The sequence below is a fragment of the Salmo salar genome, chromosome ssa04 (genome assembly GCF_905237065.1).
Source record: "Salmo salar chromosome ssa04, Ssal_v3.1, whole genome shotgun sequence".
Lineage (NCBI taxonomy): Eukaryota > Metazoa > Chordata > Actinopteri > Salmoniformes > Salmonidae > Salmo > Salmo salar.
Window position 1 is genome coordinate 3,529,948 of NC_059445.1, and position 19,395 is coordinate 3,549,342.

Below are 19,395 nucleotides of genomic sequence, written 5' to 3' on the forward strand. Positions count from 1 at the left end.
GCTGAACAGTCAACTCAGCCATATGGGAGAATAACCTACAGTAGCTGAACAGTCAACTCAGCCATATGGGAGAATAACCTACACTAGCATGTAGCTGAACAGTCAACTCAGCCGTATGGAGAATAACCTACAGTAGCTGAACAGTCAACTCAGCCGTATGGGAGAATAACCTACAGTAGCTGAACAGTCAACTCAGCCATATGGAGAATAACCTACAGTAGCTGAACAGTCAACTCAGCCATATGGAGAATAACCTACAGTAGCTGAACAGTCAACTCAGCCATATGGAGAATAACCTACAGTAGCTGAACAGTCAACTCAGCCATATGGAGAATAACCTACAGTAGCTGAACAGTCAACTCAGCCATATGGAGAATAACCTACAGTAGCTGAACAGTCAACTCAGCCATATGGAGAATAACCTACAGTAGCTGAACAGTCAACTCAGGATTCATTTCCTTTTACTTTGAGTCCTTAGTGGTGAATTACTACGACAATAAAGAGAACAGTCCTTCTGTTATCAGTTCATTGTATTGTTATTGCATATGTTTTGTTATTTTTATTATAATGTATTATACATTTGTATTGTTATATATTGTATGTACTTGACAAGGTAAATTGAATAAGCACAAAAAAGTTTACGATTGATAGTACTTAGCATAATCCTATTTAGCAGTTCAGAGTACCGAGGATGAATCCTATTTCTCACAGATCCATCTGTATTTATAGGAACAGTAATAGTCCCACCATTCTCCTTTGTCTGATGTCCAGGAGTAGAAATACACACAGTTGTCAGCCACGCCACCATTAGGCTCTCCACTGTCCCAATACCTGTAGGAGAAACAACACATAGAATCAGACTGTCCACTGATCCAATACCTGTAGAAGAAACAACACATAGAATCAGGCTGTCCACTGGTCCAATACCTGTAGGAGAAACAACACATATAATCAGACTGTCCACTGTTCCAATACCTGTAGGAGAAACAACACATAGAATCAGACTGTCCACTGTTCCAATACCTGTAGGAGAAACAACACATAGAATCAGACTGTCCACTGTTCCAATACCTGGAGGAGAAACAATACATAGAATCAGACTGTCCACTGTTCCAATACCTGTAGGAGAAACAACACATAGAATCAGACTGTCCACTCTGAACCTACTACTCCAGACAGTGACGTCATAGTGACACAGAATTCATGAATGTCTTACTTTGTGGTCAGTGGTGTGTCGTCCACCCATTTCCAGGTCCCCTCAGTAACAGAGTCAGTCAGACCAATCCAGACATAGTCATATACTCCACATAACCAATTGACCAATGTCTGTAGTTAAGGGAGAGAGACAACATTGTTAACTCTCTCTCTCTCTCTCTCTCTCTCTCTCTCTCTCTCTCTCTCTCTCTCTCTCTCTCTCCTCTCTCTCTCTCTGTGTGTGTGCATGCTGGGAGTTTTTTGGAGTTTGAGTGTTTGGTGCGGAGGACTCTGTCCTAACTTTCTAGACTCTTTTCTTGATCTTTTTCTTACATTTTATTTTCTATGGTGGAGGGTTAATGCAATATTTGTTTTAGCGGTATCCACCGTTTTTTTTCAGAGTTAAGGTGGAAGAGGACAGAGTAAGGTTTCTGGGGTTTGCAAGGTGTGGTATGCGCGATGGCTTCTCAGCCTAGCGCGGAGGAGACGCTGTCGATACGGCATGGATTCAGGTGTGTTCCTGAGAATGGAGTTAAGGTGGAGGAGGTTCTGCTCGCGGTCGGCGAACAGGTAGGAGCTGAATTTATACATTCTGCTTCTAGAATGAACAAAGCAGTGGTGGTGTTCATGAAAAGAGAAAATTTGGTTGGTAGGCTAATTGCTAGCGGAATATTTGTAAGGGATGTGTTGGTGCCAGTTTTACCTCTTTCCACCCCTTCGACAAGAGTAGTTGTTGCAAATTTACCTCCGTTTATTACGGACTATCAAATCAGGAAAGAGCTGAGTCGTTTTGGTAAGTTTGCTAGCGGGTTTCGTGTACTGTCGGCAGGTTTTCAGGCAGCTGCTGTTAAGCACGTTGTTTCGTTCGGAGGCAAGTGTTTATGTTTCTGAACAACAATGAGCAACAGCTAAATGTGCATTTTAAAGTGAGGCATGGGGAGGGGCTCTATGCAGGGTTTGCCAGCACAGACAGTCTACGGTGTTTTGAGTGTGGGGATTTGGGGCATAAGAGCTTTGCGTGCCCACATAAAGGCCATAGACAAAGTGAGGGTACAAGCGCCGGTGGGGGAAATCGAGGTCAAAGTGCAGGGTGAAATGAGATGCAGACAGCAGAGGCTGGGCCTAGTCATACCAGGGATGGTGGGGTAGCTGAGGCTGGGTCTAGTAAGGCAAGAGATGGTGGGGTAGAGGAGGCTGGGTCTAGTCAGACTAGAGATGGTGGTGTAGTGGAGGCTGGGTCTAGTCAGGCTAGAGATGGTGGTGTAGCGGAGGCTGGGTCTAGTCAGGCTAGAGATGGTGGGGTAGTGGAGGCTAAGCCTAGTCAGGCTAGAGATGGTGGGGTAGCTGAGGCTGGAGGATGGTGTAAATGATTCTGGGCCTAGTCATGCTATGGAGGGTGGTGTAGAGGATGCTAGGTCTAGTCAGGTTATGCTAGTGGATGAGGAGAGTATAGTGGGGAAGTGTAAGAGACTAGGGGGGAGGAGGAGGGTGCCAAGCGGAAAAGGAAAAAGGGTGTGGTTAAAGGCATAATGGAAATTTTGCCTGTTGCTGTGGGGGATGCCATGACCAGAGAGGAAGAGCAGGTGGTCAGGGTGGGAGATAGAGATGAGGAGGAAAGTGAGTCTGAGGAAGAGGATGAGGAGATATTTTTTTCAGACTCCTCTTCAATAGGCCCGGAGCTGACAGCCAGTCAAGCAGAGGGGTCTAAGTACACGTTGAGAGAACTGACAAAGTTCCTGAATGAGACCAAGGGGAAAAAAGTTAATCTTGAGGCTTTTTTCCCTGATTCAAGAAAGTTTGTACGATCAGTACAACATGCTATGAAAAATGAGGGGCATGGTGTCCTCTCACCCAGGAAACGGTTTAGGTTGAGGAAGTGGGTCACTACAGTGCGTAAGGGTTTACCTTCAGACACTGTTTAGATGTATACTTTCTTTCTGACACTGGGGTTTTTGAGCTTTGCTATTGGTCTTTTTCTCTGCTGGCTTTTCTCCCACTTCTTATGGAGACTCTACGGGTAGGCTCGCTCAATATAAATGGCGCCAGAGATGCGGGAAAGAGGAGTGTGTTGGGTGAATATGTAAAACAAAAAAAAGTACAGGTGTTGTTTCTGCAGGAGACACATAGTGATGTGTTGAATGAAGTCGATTGGGGGCTCTGGTGGAAAGGGGCAAGTGTGTTGAGCCATGGGACAAATCTTAGTGCAGGAGTGGCAGTCCTTTTGCACCGGGTCTGTCTGTAAAAATTTGCTCCTCAAAGGAGGTGTGTAGGGGTAGGCTCCTTGTTGTTAAAGCAGAAATTAACAACATGGGTTTTGTCTTTATAAATGTGTATGCGCCTAACACAGGGAGAGAAAAAGGGGTTCTATTTGGGAGTCTTAGACAGGAACTCTCACAGGTAGCGCCTGAGGAGACACTGGTGGTCGGAGGGGACTGGAACTTCACAATGGATTTTACAAAAGACAGAAATGGGGAAGAGCCTCATTCAGTGTCAGTGGGAGTGTTAAGGGACATTATTAATCAGTTCGACTTAGTGGATGTTTGGAGAACTAAACATCCGAACACAAGACAGTACACATGGGTGAAGGTTTTTGGGGCTAGGGTGGGTGCAGCCCGACTTGATCGGTTTTATATGTCTAGGAATCGGAGCAATAGGCTGTTGGGCGCTACCATTCTCCCGGTGGGGTTTCCCGATCATTACATAACCATGGCTCGGCTGTCTATTTCACCAGGGCCCCGGCAGGCATCCTATTGGAAATTCAATGTAAAGCTCTTACAAGATGCCACTTTTGCGCAGGTTTCCAGACCTTCTGGGAAAGGTGGAGGCAGCAAATAGAGGAGTATGAGTCTCTGAGCCAATGGTGGGATGTGGGGAAAGTCCAAATTCGGCTTTTTCTGTCAACAATACACAGCTCTCTCATCCTCAGAGGCTAGGAGAGTATTGGGGGAACTAGAGCGGTGTATTAGTGAGATGGAGGTAGAGATGGTGGGGCAAGGCAATGTAGGCCTCCAGGCTAATTTAGCTGAATTACGCAGGGACCTGGGCAGTTTTTTCCAGGTTAAAGCAAAGGGAGCACTTGTAAGAGCTAGATTCTCCATGCTCAATGAGATGGATGCTCCCAGCTCCTTCTTCTTTGGTTTGGAAAGACAGAGCAGTGAAACCAAAGGTATGCATTGTCTACGGCTGTCTGATGGGCGGGTGACCTCTGTGGTGGGTGAGATGCGGGAGCGGACTGTGGAGTTTTATACTGAATTGTATAGGGCAGAAGAGTGTGATCCTTTGTGTGCTCAGGTCTTGTTCACAGGACTCCCTAAACTCTCTCTGGCACAGAGGGACGATTTCGACGTTCCTCTGTTGTCCCATGAACTGGCAGAGGCCGTAACCCAGATGTCCCCCGGTCGTGCACCGGGGGTCGATGGACTCCCAGTGGAGTTTTATAAAAAATTCTGGGGAATAATTGGACAGGACTTCTTTTGCGTGTTGCGTGAATGCGTCGGGGTAGGAGAGTTGCCGATGAGCTGCCGTCGGGCGGCTCTGACTCTCCTGCCCAAAAAAAGGGGACTTGTGTGAACTTAAGAACTGGAGGCCTGTGGCATTGCTCTGTGCGGACTACAAGATATTTGCCAAGGTCCTCTCTAACAGACTGAAGTCCCACTTGGACTCGATGGTACTTAAGGACCAAACATATTGTGTACCGGGACGCTCAATCACGGACAACCTGTTCTTAATTAGGGACATGTTGGACTTGTCGAGAGGTTCTAATGTGAACTTTGGACTGGTCTCTTTAGATCAAGAGAAGGCTTTTGACAGAGTGGACCATGAATATCTGTTTAATGTGATGTCTGTGTTTGGGTTTGGGAGGAGTTTTTTGACCTGTGTGAAGCTATTGTATGCTGGGGCGTCATGTATGGTTAAGGTGGGAGGGGGGCTCAGTAGGCCAGTCTGGGTGAGACGGGGCATTAGACAAGGATGCCCTCTATCTGGGCAGTTATACACACTAGCCATTGAGCCTTTTTTAGGACTGCTACACAGGAGACTGCAGGGAGTGTGCTGGACAGGTATGGGTGTGGTGACAGGCATAGCAGTGTCAGCATATGCAGATGATGTTTCTGTCATGGTCAGGGATGGTAAGGATATGCAGGCACTGGAGACCAGTCTGAAGGTGTACGAGGGAGCTTCATCAGCTAAGGTAAACTGGGGCAAGAGCAAAGCTCTGTTATGTGGGGCATGGGGGGATAGGGCTCCTCCTCTGCTTCCAGGGGGTTTGCAGTGGGGTTGTGAAGGGCTTAAAGTGTTGGGGGTGTACCTGGGCTCGGAGAGGTGGGTCAGGAAGAACTGGGAGGGGCTGTCACAGGCAGTGGTGTCAAGACTGGCCAGGTGGAGGTGGCTCCTGTCCCAAGTGTCATATAGAGGGAGGGTGCTGATAATTAACAACCTGGTGACATCTTCCCTGTGGCATAAACTGGCTGTCCTCAACCCCCCCGCCGGTCGGCTCGCAGGCCTGCAACGCAAGCTGGTGGACTTCTTCTGGTCGGGCCATCACTGGCTGAGGGCGGCAGTGTTGTATATGACCGTCCACGAATGAGGACAGGGCCTGGTGGAACTGGAGAGCAGGATGGCTGCTTTCCGGCTAAAGGCGGCACAGAGACTGCTGTACCATACTGATGTTGGCTGGAGGGAACCAGCATGCGCGCTGCTGAGGAGAGCTGGAGATTTAGGGTTGGACCGGCAGCTGTTCCTCATGAAGCTGGAGAGGCTGAGTACAGCAGGTCTCTCAGATTTTTACTCTGCGGTGCTGAGGGCCTGGCAGCTGCTAAGGCACACACGAGAAGGGGGTGTGGAGCCTGGGCTGTGGGTGTGGGAGGAGCCTATCTTCCACAACCCAGCCATCCCTCTGAGATCGGTCCAGTCGGCCACCCTGCAGAGGCAACTGATGGCAGGGGGTGTAAAAAGGCTGGGTGACTTGAGACTCCTGGGAGAGGAGGGGTGGAAAAGCCCGGAAGTCTTGGCACAGCAAACAGGAATAACGTCTCTTAGGCTGCTGGAGAGATTCCTGGAGGAGGTCCAGGAGGCACTGTCTGAGCCGGTAAGGGGGATGTTTGAGCAGCCAAAGGGAGAGGGGCCACCAATGTTTCCGCCACTGCAGGTGACGGCAGAGACTGGAGACTGGCAAGGGGGGTCTGGAGGACTTGTTAGATTTTAACACTCCGAGCCTGGGGGAGTTTGAAGGGGTGGGAGGTAAAGCCCTCTACAACCTCTGTGTTAAGGTGAGGAACATTAGGAGCCTAACAGGAGTGAAGGCACATCAGTGGCAGGGTGTATGTGGAGCGGAGAGTATGGTGGGTTTTAGATGGAGGGGGGCTCTACAAACCCCCAGTACCAAAGAGGTCAGGGGACCTCCAGTGGAGGGTTCTTCATGGAGCCCTGGCCACTAACAGCTGGTTGGCACGGGTTGAACCGGGAGTCGGGCAGGAGTGTCCTTTCTGTAAAATGAAAGAAACTGTGATTCATGTGTTTTCTGTGTGCACCAGATTAATGCCATTAATGTCTCTGTTGGAATGTCTGTGTGAGAGGTTGGGGGTGGTCTTTACTGGTGGGGTGTTCATAATGGGATACAGGTATTCAAGTAAGGAGAAGGAAAAATGTGTTTTGTTGAATTTTCTGTTTGCTCAGGCAAAGTTAGCTATTTGGCTAACAAGGAGGAACAGGGTCAAAGGTGGGGGGATAACAGACCCTTTATTATTGTTTAATGGGATGGTCTCTGCGCGCCTTAGGGTTGAGTTTGAGTTCTATAAAATGATAAAAAGTGTGGAGATGTTTCAGGAGATATGGTGTGTTGGGGGGGCTGTCTGTATAGCTGGGGAAGATGTTTTGGATATACGGTTGTAGGAGTGGGTATTGTCTTGAGTATTGTGATGTTGGTTTGTATCATGTGGTTGCTGGAAAGGCGAGTATGGTACATGTATGCATTACAGGATGTATTTTTGGTTTTATTTTTAAGGGGGAGGTTGGGTGGTGAGTTTTAAATGAAATGAGAATGTTTCAGTAAAGAAAGTCAAAAGCTCTCTCTCTCTCTCTCTCTCTCTCTCTCTCTGAAACATATGTTTACATTGTCAAAGCAAGTTAACTAGATTATAAACAAAACTGAAATAAACAATACAAATGAACAGTAAACATTATACTTACAAAAGTTCCAAAACAATAAAGATATTTCAAATGTCATATTATTTGCAAGTAGTTAAAGTACTAAATAAATCAATAAAGATAGTAAAGAAAATAAAAATGCAAATCAATTTATAAAATTTCTGACATGCGTTTTTCTGGATATTTTTGTTGTTATTCTGTCTCTCACTGTTCAAATAAACCAACCATTAGAATTATAGACTGATCCTTTCTTTGTCAGTGGGCAAACGTACAAAATCAACAGAGGATCAAATACTTTTTTCCCCCACTGTAGCCGGTCTTCTGTTGAGTGCCAGGTGTGCCTACGGCGGCCTTTCTCAATACAAGGCTATACTCACTGAGTCTGTATATAGTCAAAGCTTTCCTTAAGTCTGGGTCAGTCACAGGGGTCAGGTATTCTACCACTGTGTTCTCTCTGTTTAGAGCCAGATATCATTCTAGTTTGCTCTATTTTTTTGTTAATACTTTCTAACATGTCAAGTAATTATTATTTGTGTAATTGTGTTGCTGTCCTGGTGCTCTGTGGGGTCTGTTTGTGTTTTTGAACAGAGACCCAGGACCAGCTTGCTTAGGGGACTCTTCTCCAGATTCATCTCTCTGTAGGTGATGGCTTTGTTATGGAAGGTTTGGGAATCGCTTCCTTTTAGGTGGTTGTAGAATTTAACGACTCTTTTCTGGAATTTGATAATTAGCGGGTATCGGCCTAATTCTGCTTTGTATGCATCATTTGGTGTTTTACATTGTACACAGAGGATATTTTTAGAATGATGTATGCAGAGTCTCAATTTGATGTTTGTCCCATTTTGTGAATTCTTGGTTGGTGAGCGGCAATGGGTTCTATAACTGATTAAAACAATGTTTAGCCAGATCCTAATTGGTATGTCAATTTTATGTTCCTTCTGATGGCATAGAAGGCCCTTCTTGCCTTGTCTCTCAGATCGGTCACAGCTTTGTGGAAGTTACCTGTGGAGCTGATGTTTAGACCGAGATATGTATAGTTTTGTGTGCTCTAGGGCAACGGTGTCTAGATGGAATTTTTATTCATGGTCCTGGCAACTGGACCTTTTATGGAACACCCATTATTTTTGTCTTACTGAGATTTACTGTCAGGGCCCCGGTCTGTCAGGGCCCAGGTCTGATAGAATCTGTGCAGAAGATCTAGGTGCTGCTGTTGGCCCTCCTTGGTTGGGGACAGAAGCTCCAGATCATCAGCAAACAGTAGACATTTGACTTCAGATTATAGTAGGGTGAGACCGGGTGCTGCAGACTGTTCTAGTGCCCTCGTCAATTCGTTGATATATATGTTGAAGAGGGTGGGGCTTAAACTGCATCCCTGTCTCACTCTCTTTTTGTCTCTCACTCACTCACTCACTCACTCACTCACTCACTCACCCTCTCGCTTTGTCACACACCTGTTTCTCTTCGCTGTTGATGACCACCAGGTCTGCTCCTCTTTTTCTGCAGTCCTGTCTGCTCTCCTCCCAGGATTTGTACTCAGTAGAGACGTAGTAACAACTGCTATCAAGCTTCTTCCATTCTTGCGGACACACTAGAAGTTGAACATTTCTTGCTTTAGTCACTTAAATACAACGTTTAATTAAGTATCAATCAAACACTCAAGGAAGACACTAACTAATGGACGGTTTGGAAGCATCATTTTTCATTTAATATAAGTTAAATTCCTGTCTGTAAGTGACGTGAACTGATACAGAGACTGTCAAACAGAACAGTCATGAGACTATTTGACTCACCTTTCTCAACTAAAGATTGTTTCAGACGTTCTATCTCTTTCTGTAGCTGGTCTCTCTCTTTGGTCAGGGTGTTGTATCTGGTCTGTAGCTGGTCTCTCTCTTTGGTCAGGGTGTTGTAACTGGTCTGTAGCTGGTCTCTCTCTTTGATCAGGGTGTTGTAACTGGTCTGTAGCTGGTCTCTCTCTTTGGTCAGGGTGCTGTTGCTAGTCTGTCGCTGGTCTCTCTCTTTGGTCAGGGTGTTGTTGCTAGTCTGTAGTTGGTCTCTCAAGTTGTTGCCGCTGGTCTGTAACTGGTCTCCATCTTTGGTCAGGGTGTTGTAACTGGTCAATTGGTTTCTCTCTGAAATAATGAGATCATTGAACAAGGTAACAGTGGAAAAGTTAATCAGACATTACCAAGGTTGGGGTCAGTTGCATTCAATTCCAGTCAATTCAGGAAATACACTGGAATTCCAATTGATTTCCAATTTTTGGAATTTAAATTTGGCTTACTTTCTGAATGGAATTGACTGAAATGTAAATGTAATTGAACCCTGGTCATTACATCACTGATGATGAAGAATGTTTGAGTGAGAACATATCAAACTCACGGTAGAGTAACAGGCCTATGATCCCAGCCAGTAGAAGAACACACAGCAGCCCCAGACACACTGCAACAGCTCCAGAGTATCTCTTCCACCACTGACAAAACACTGAAGCACAAATGATTACCATAAGAACTTGCTCTTTATCAGCGTTGTAGTTGGTTTCTACATATGTGTCCAGTTTCTCTTTGAAAAACGCATGGAACAGACCACCAGAACTGAGTTCCAGAACCTCTAACAGATGATTGGCTTGAACATAATGCAGAGTCCAGGTACCCAAATGACTGCCGGCACCTATTTCAATCAAAATGAAACGTAATTTGTCATTTGCTTTGTAAACAACAGGTGTATGCTAATAGTAAAATGCTGAATTACGGGTCCTTTTCCAACAATGCCGAGTTGAAGATACAACATTTAAAATAGCGACACAATAAATAAATACACAGTGAAAAAACTAAGAAGAATAACAAGTCAAAATAACATGGCTACAGTGCATTTGGAAAGTTTTCAGACCTCTTGACTTTTTCTACATTTTGTTACGCCTTATTCTAAAATGGATTCAATTGTTTTTTTCCCTCATCCATAAAAATTGTCTTGATCAATCTAGACACAGAGCCTTTTTGGTACAATGTTCACTATTCGAGCAACAGCCCAACTCTTATGGTAGTGAACGGGTCAAGATTTCCTTCCTGACTGGCTGCCTCCGTGTAGCTCGGCCGGGCCCGTCTCTCTCCAGAGGAGAGGCAGCGGCAAATCAGCACTAGAAGCTGCCTGTTCTGTGGCCAGGTTGGTCACTTTGTCTGCACTTGTTCCCTGCGTCCAGCAAAAGTGCTGCTCAGCAGTAGTGGGGGATATACTGTTGAGCCAAATCGCCGGCCCATCTCCCCCCAGACCCCTGCTTGATGGCGCCCTCGTGTTGCAGAGCCTGGCTTTTCCCTCTGCCTGCTCTTATCGACTCAGGCGCCGAAGAGAGTTTCCTGGACTGTGGTGTCGTTACCAGTCGGGCTTGGACACTGTTCCACTCGATTCACCCCTTGATTCCAACGCTCACAACGGACAGCTCCTCGCCCGTCTTTTTATTTTATTTTTTATTTCACCTTATTATTGACATACAGTCAATAATACAGTAGAAAAATAACTCTATATACAATGTGAGCAAATGAGGTGAGATAAGGGAGGTAAAGGCAAAAAAAGGCCATGGTGGCAAAGTAAATACAAAATTGCAAGTAAAACACTGGAATGGTAAATTTGTAGTAGAAGAAAGTGCAAAGTAGAAATAGAGATAATGGGGTGCAAAGGAGCAAAATAAATAAATACAGTAGGGGGAAGTGGTAGTTGTTTGGGCTAAATTATAGATGGGCTACGTACAGGTGCAGTGATCTGTGAGCTGCTCTGACAGCTGGTGCTTAAAGCTAGTGAGGGAGATAAGTGTTTCCAGCTTCAGAGATTGTTGTAGTTCGTTCCAGTCATTGGCAGCAAAGAACTGGAAGGAGAGACGGCCAAAGGAGGAATTGGCTTTGGGGGTGACCAGAGAGATATACCTGCTGGAGTGCGTGCTACAGGTGGGTGCTGCTATGGTGACCAGTGAGCGGAGAGAAGGGGGGACTTTACCTAAGCAGGGTCTTGTAGATGACCTGGAGGAGTGGGCTTGGCGGAGATTATGAAGCGAGGGCCAGCCAACGAGAGCGTACAGGTCGCAGTGGTGGGTAGTATATGGGGCTTTGGTGACAAAACGGATGGCACTGTGATAGACTGCATCCAGTTTGTTGAGTAGGGTATTGGAGGCTATTTTGTAAATGACATCGCCGAAGTCGAGGATCGGTAGGATGGTCAGTTTTACGAGGGTATGTTTGGCAGCATGAGTGAAGGATGCTTTGTTGCGAAATAGGAAGCCAATTCTAGATTTAACTTTGGATTGGAGATGTTTGATGTAAGTCTGGAAGGAGAGTTTACAGTCTAACCAGACACCCAGGTATTTGTAGTTGTCCATATATTCTAAGTCAGAACCGTCCAGAGTAGTGATGCTGGACAGGCGGGCAGGTGCAGGCAGCGATCGGTTGAAAAGCATGCATTTAGTTGTTACTTGTATTTAGGAGCAGTTGGAGGCCACGGAAGGAGAGTTGTATGGCATTGAAGCTCGTCTGGAGGGTTGTTAACGGGATCGATTTGACAACATCCGGTGAAATGGCAGAGCGCCAAATTCAAAAAAAAATATTTAAAATATTTAACTTTCAAGTGCACACACCAAATTAAAGCTGAACTTCTTGTTTTTCTAGCCACCGTGTCAGATTTCAACATGGCTTTACGGCGAAAGCAAACCATGCTATAATCTGAGGACAGCACCCCATCAAACAAACACTGACAATCATATTTCATCCCGCCAGGCGCGACACAAAACTCAGAAATAACATATAATTAATGCCTTGCCTTTATCTCGCCATCACGGTGGACAACTCCATTGTGTCCTCCTCCCAGAGTGCTAAGAGCCTCGGCGTGACCCTGGACAACACCCTGTCGTTCTCCGCTAACATCAAGGCGGTGACCCGATCCTGTAGGTTCATGCTATACAACATTCGCAGAGTACGACCCTGCCTTACACAGGAAGCGGCGCAGGTCCTAATCCAGGCACTTGTCATCTCCCGTCTGGATTACTGCAAATCCCTGTTGGCGGGGCTCCCTGCCTGTGCCATCAAACCCCTACAACTCATCCAGAACGCCGCAGCCCGTCTGGTGTTCAACCTTCTCAAGTTCTCTCACGTCACCTCGCTCCTCCGCACACTCCACTGGCTTCCAGTTGAAGCTCGCATCTGCTACAAGACCATGGTGCTTGCCTACGGAGCTGTGAGGGGAACGACACCTCCGTACCTTCAGGCTCTGATCAGGCCCTACACCCAAACAAGGGCACTGCGTTCATCCACCTCTGGCCTGCTGGCCCCCCTAACGCTGCGGAAGCAGAGTTCCCGCTCAGCCCAGTCAAAACTGTTCGCTGCTCTGGCACCCCAATGGTGGAACAAGCTCCCTCACGACGCCAGGACAGCGGAGTCAATCACCACCTTCCGTAGACACCTGAAAACCCACCTCTTTAAGGAATACCTGGGATAGGATATAGTAATCCTTCTAACCCCCCCGCCCCCCCCCCAAAAAAAACATATAGATGTACTATTGTAAAGTGGTTGTTCCACTGGATATCTTAAGGTGAATGCACCAATTTGTAAGTCGCTCTGGATAAGAGCGTCTGCTAAATGACGTAAATGTAAATGTAAAAATGACGAGCTTCTTCTGTTGGCACTCCAATATGTCCCATAAACATCACAAATGGTCCTTTTGTTTGATTAATTCCTTCGTTATATATCCAAAATGTCCACGTTTGATCCAGGAGAAACACCGGTAACAACTTGCGCAATATGACTACAAAATCTCTCATAAGTTACCTGTAATCTTTGTCCCAGCACTTCAAACAACTTTCCTAATACAACTTTAGGTATTTTTTTACGTAAATAATCGATAAAATTTAAGACGGGATAAACTGCGTTCAATACCGGAGGAAAACAAAGTGGAGAGTGTTTTTCAGGTCACGCGCCTCTATCAAACAGTACACTTCACTCGACCCTCTTTCTGAACAGGGCTACTTCTTCATTACACAAAGGAAAAACATCAACAAATTTTTAAAGACTGTTGACATCCAGTGGAAGCGATAGGAACTGCAAGCAACTGCCTTAAAATTCTAGATTCTCAATGAAAACCCATGCATATATTTATTGGCTTTGGATAGAAAACACCCTAAAGTTTCTAAAACTGTTTGAATGGTGTCTGAGTATAACAGAACTCAAATGGCAGGCCAAAACCTGAGAAGATTCCATACATATGACTATTTTACACCATTTTAAAGACAAGACTCTCCTTTATCTAACCACACTGTCCGATTTCAAAAAGGCTTTACTACAAAAGCAAAACATTAGATTATGTCAGGAGAGTATCCAGCCAGAAATAATCTGATACCCATTTGTCAAGCTAGCATATAATGTCACAAAAACAAAACCACAGCTAAATGCAGCACTAACCTTTGATGATCTTCATCAGATGACAACCCTAGGACATTATGTTATACAATACATGCATGTTTTGTTCAATGAAGTTCATATTTATTTCAAAAACCAGCTTTTTACATTAGCATGTGACGTTCAGAACTAGCATTCCCACCGAACACTTCCGGTGAATTTACTAAATTACTCACGATAAACGTTCACAAAAAACATAACAATTATTTTAAGAATTATAGATACAGAACTCCTTTATGCAATCGCGGTGTCCGATTTTAAAATAGCTTTTCGGTGAAAGCACATTTTGCAATATTCTGGGTAGATAGCTCGCCATCACGGGCTAGCTAATTTGACACCCACCAAGTTTGGTACTCACCAAACTCAGATTTACTATAAGAAAAATTTGATTACCTTTGCTGTTCTTCATCAGAATGCACTCCCAGGACTTCTACTTCAACAACAAATGTTGGTTTGTGTCACGTCCTGACCAGCAGGTGGAGTAGGTGTATAAGTGTTGGTCAGGGCGTGGCAGAAAAGTTGTGTTTTCTTTGTTCTGTCTAGGTTGGGTGTTTCTATGTAGAGGTAATTGGGGTGGACTTCCAATTGAAGGCAGCTGTGTGGTGTTGCCTTTGATTGGAAGTCCTATATTAGTTGGGTGTGTTTGTCTGTGTGTTTGTGGGGAATTGTTGTGAGCACTGCTTTTTTTGGTTTAGCCTGCTACACTGTCGTATCGTGAGTACTGTTCATTGTTTTGTTTATTGTTTTTTCAGTGGATGCTTTACTCCTTTTTTTTTAATTAAAATATGAGCATCCATATTCCCGCTGCGCCTTGGTCCTCCTTTCAACAGCACGATGGATTATGTGACAGTTTGGTTCCAAATAATCCATAGTTATATCCAAATAGCGGCGTTTTGTTCGTGCGTTCAAGACACTATCCGAAGGGTAACGAAGGGTGACGCGCCGGTGCATATCGTGACAAAAAAATTCAAAATATTCCATTACCGTACTTCGAAGCATGTCAAACGCTGTTTAAAATCAATTTTTATGCGATTTTTCTCGTAAAATAGCGATATTATTCCGACCGGGAGACGTCGTTTTCGTTCAAAGACTGAAAATGTAAAATGGACTCTTCACGTGCACGCCCGTCTCATTGTTCTCAGATCGACCACTATCCAAATGCGCTACTGTTTTTCAGCCTGGGACTGCAGAGTCATCATTCAACGTTCTGGTGCCTTCTGAGAGCCTATGGGAGCCTTAGAAAGTGTCAAGTTACAGCAGAGATCCTCTATTTTCGATAGAGATGACAAAGAAAGCCAAGAAATGGTCAGACAGGGTACTTCCTGTACAGAATCTTCTCAGGTTTTGGCCTGCCATATGAGTTCTGTTATACTCACAGACACCATTCAAACAGTTTTAAAACTTTAGGGTGTTTTCTATCCAAATCAAACAATTATATGCATATTCTAGTTTCTGGGCAGGAGTAATAAACAGATTACATCGGGTACGTTTTTTATCCGGCCGTGAAAATACTGCCCCCTATCCATAACAGGTTAAATACATTTTAGAATAATGCTGTAACGTAACAAAATTTGGAAAAAGTCAAGGGGTGTGAATACTTTCTGAATGCACTGTATATACAGGGAGTACCAGGACCAAGCTGATGTGTAGGGGTACGAGGTAATAGAGGTAGCTATGTACAGGGAGTACCAGTACCAAGCAGATGTGAAGGGGTACGAGGTAATAGAGGTAGCTATGTACAGGGAGTACCTACCGATGTGTAGGGGTACGAGGTAATAGTGGTAGCTATGTACAGGGAGTACCAGTACCAAGCAGATGTGTAGGGGTACGAGGTAATAGAGGTAGCTATGTACAGGGAGTACCAGTACCAAGCTGATGTGTAGGGGTACGAGGTAATAGAGGTAGCTATGTACAGGGAGTACCAGTACCAAGCTGATGTGTACAGGTACGAGGTAATAGAGTTAGCTATGTACAGGGAGTACCAGTACCAAGCTGATGTGTAGGGGTACGAGGTAATAGAGGTAGCTATGTACAGGGAGTACCAGTACCAAGCTGATGTGTAGGGGTACGAGGTAATAGAGGTAGCTATGTACAGGGAGTACCAGTACCAAGCTGATGTGTAGGGGTACGAGGTAATAGAGGTAGCTAGTGCCATCAGAAAAGTGCCTTTTTCCACATTTTGTTGTTACTGACTGACTTTTAAATGATGTTTTATCACTGACCTGCACACAATACCCCATAATGTCAAAGAGGAATTATGTTTATATATATATATATATAACATAATATTTATATATAACATAATATTTATATACTGACCTGTTATAACATATAAGGTTTTATATATAAAATGAAAAACTGAAATGTTTTGATTCAATAAGTATTCAACCACTTCAACCTAAATAAGCTCATTTATAATAAGTCATTTGCTTACAAGTCACATAATAAGTTGCAATGAATCACTCTGCTTGCAATTATAGTGTTTAACCCTCTAGAGTCTGAGCCGGGGGAGGGTCTGAGCCAACATATGGAATTGTTTTAAGATACCAAGGATTATTTAGCTATTTGATTTATAATTTTAAGACCCATTAATGTATAAAAACAAATGTGAAAAAATTATTACATGAAGCATTGAATTTGGCATTTACGCTATTAGCCAATGGAAACACATTGAATAACAGGTTCACGACATGGAACAACAGATAGTCCCCAAAAATATCAAAAGGATGTTTGTTCTGAAGTGCCCTAAATCTGAGAGATATTAGAAAGATCAGGAAACATGTAATTTTTTTTACATATATTTATCCCCTTATTTTAGGCACTAAACTATCTCCATATATACTTCCATTCACTTTCTTTTTACTGGTACCTTCAGAGTGGTGTGAGGCTTGTGGACGTCCTAAATGGAGAACCCCATCCCGTTTGTGAGAGTCTCATCTTTCAATAGAGTGGTTATAATAGTTTGTAGGCCAAACCGTTCAGATGCTACGTAAGATTTTGAGAGAAGACCGATTTTCAGGATGTCTCATGGTCTGACAAACATCGCTCTAGCTCTGCCACATTTCACCACAGATACAGAAGGGTGATATCTGAGGATGGATCAACATTGTAGTTACTCCACAATACTAACCTACTTGACAGAGTGAAAAGAAGGAAGCTTGTACAGAATAAAAAATATTCCAAAACATGCATCTTGTTTGCAACAAGGCACTTAAGTAATACTGCAAAGAAATGTGGCAAAGCAATTCACTTTTTGTACTGAATACAGGGGGCAATCCAACACAACACATTACTGAGTACTTCTCTCAATAGTTTCAATCATAGTGGTGGCTGCATCATGTTATCGGTATGCTTGTAATTGTTAAGGAATGGGGAGTTTTTCAGGATAAAATGTTTTATAGAATGGAGCTCAGTACAGGAAAAATCATAGAAGAAAACTTGGTTCAGTCTGCTTTCCACCAGACAACCAACAACACAAGACCAAATCTACACTGGAGTTTGCAGAGTTACAGTTGTGATCTAAATCTGCTTGCAAATCTATGGTAAGACTTCAAAATGGTTGCCAAGCAATGATCAACAACCAATTTGACAGAGCTTGAAGAAATTTGAAAAGAAAAAGCTCTTAGAGATTCAACTTACCCAGAGACTCACAGTTGTAATCGCTGCCAAACGTGATTCTAACATGTATTGACTTGGGTGTGAATATTTATGTAAATGAGAAATGTCTGTATTTATGTTGTGTGTGGTGTCAGTGTCAGTACATGTGAGCCTGTTGTAGAATCCAGTGTGTATGCATATAGTCAGTGTAGGAAATGTAGTGCAAAAAAGTTGTGTGTGTGTGCGGGTGCATGTGTGTGTGTGTGTGCATGTGTGTGTTGGGGTGTAAGTGTGTGTCAGTGTCAAGCACTATACCAGGATAAACTGTTACCTGAATGTTGATCACCAACTCCATCCTTCTTGCAGGGCATGATGGGTCTTTCGTTGTTGTATATTTGATCATTAAAATCCATGGTCTCTATTTCATTTATTTTTTTGCCTCTAAATCCATCGCTGTTTTCATAGATTTCCTCTGACATCTTTACACACGTGTGTTCAAATGCAGTAACTTCTACTGTTGTAACTTCTACTGTTGTAACTTCTACTGCTGTAACTTCTACTGTTGTAAAGTCTGCTGTTATCTCAGTTGTAGGTTTGTGTCTGTTCTCTGCACAGCTGGAGCCTCTGTGTGACTCATTCTAATGTAAGAGACAGTTTTAACTGTCAACCTCATTAAAGGGGAAACTGTCTAACCAATAGTATGCTGTGTCCTGTGTGACATTGACACCAGAGAGAATAGTTATTCAGAGGTGTCTCTATCTCTCTCAGACAGGGTCTGAGGTCTACATTTACTGTCTCCAGATAGCTAGATGTGTCACGTTCTTCAAAATGAGTGGACCAAGGCACAGCGTGTGTTGGGTTCCACATCTTTATTTCAGTGAAACTAGAAACAAAACTTACAAAGAACGTGAAGTCGTAGTGTCACAAGCACATACAAAAACAAACAATATCCCACAAACACAGGTGGGAAAACTGCTACCTAAATATGATCCCCAATTAGAGGCAACGATTACCAGCTGCCTCTAACTGGGAACAATACAAAAACACCAACATAGAAAATATAGACTAAAACACCCCCTAGTCACACCCTGACCTACTACACCATAGAGAACCAAGGGCTCTATATGGTCAGGGCGTGACAGTACCCCCCCAAAGGTGCGGACTCCGGCCACAAAACCTGAAACCAAATGGGGAGGGAAAGGGGTGATTAGTGTCGGTGGCGGCTCCGGTGCAGGTCGTAGCCCCCGCTCAGACCGTGGATCCGGCCATCGCGCCGGGCTGAACGCCGTGCCTGGACTGGGCACCGGCGCAAAGGATGGCTCTGGCCATGGAGCTGGGTTGGACGCCGTGCCTGGACTGGGCACCGGCGCAGAGGAAGGCTCCGGCTTTGGAGCGGGACTGGACGCCGTGCCTGGACTGGGCACCGGTGTAGAGGAAGGCTCCTGCCATGGAGCGGGACCGGGCGCCGTGCCTGGACTGGGCACCGGCGCAGAAGAAGCCTCCGGCCTGTTGACTGTCACTGGAGGTTCCGGAACGTTGACCGTCGCTGGAGGTTCCGGACTGTTGACCGTCTCTGGAGGTTCCGGACCGTTGACCGTCGCTGTCACGCCCTGACCTACTACACCATAGAGAACCAAGGGCTGTCTATGGTCATGGCGTGACAAGATGCAAGACGGTGTATTGCAAAAATGACTGAGCATGTGCACACGTGCGCTTCACACTGCTACAACATGATAGCTGCAGGACATAAACAGCAGAGAAGTTAGGTCTAACTCTTCATACTGCTACAACGTGATAGCTGCAGGACATAAACAGCAGAGAAGTTAGGTCTAACTCTTCATACTGCTACAATGTGATAGCTGCAGGACATAAACAGCAGAGAAGTCTAGTCTAACTCTTCATACTGCTACAACATGATAGCTGTAGGACATAAACAGCAGAGAAGTCTAAAGTTTCATACTCTTAGTAGTTTAAGACATTTCAGCTTGCACACCATCGATGGCCATGTATAGTTATTTTAATCTCTACT

General features: G+C 44.7%; 1 protein-coding gene across 1 annotated transcript; it reads right to left on the reverse strand.

Annotated features, from left to right (window-relative positions):
- Positions 1-394: 394 nt before the first annotated feature.
- On the reverse strand, positions 395-17,982 carry LOC123742562 (CD209 antigen-like protein B). Its single transcript, XM_045717636.1, has 6 exons — positions 17,698-17,982; positions 9,718-9,819; positions 9,129-9,467; positions 8,790-8,926; positions 1,217-1,326; positions 395-831 (listed from the first exon to the last, which is right to left on the reverse strand). Exons 1-6 carry the CDS (start codon positions 17,843-17,845, stop codon positions 699-701), a joined length of 969 nt encoding a protein of 322 aa, XP_045573592.1. The 5' UTR covers positions 17,846-17,982; the 3' UTR covers positions 395-698.
- Between the last annotated feature and the right edge of the window lie 1,413 nt (positions 17,983-19,395).

Coding starts and splice junctions, on each gene's coding strand:
- LOC123742562 (XM_045717636.1), bottom strand. CDS start 17,845: ATGTCAGAGGAAATCTATGAAAACAGCGATGGATTTAGAGGCAAAAAA. Junction 9,820..17,697: donor AGTTGGTGATCAACATTCAG/GTAACAGTTTAT, acceptor TTTGTGCTTCAG/TGTTTTGTCAGTGGTGGAAG. Junction 832..1,216: donor GACACACCACTGACCACAAA/GTAAGACATTCA, acceptor TTTCTCCTACAG/GTATTGGGACAGTGGAGAGC.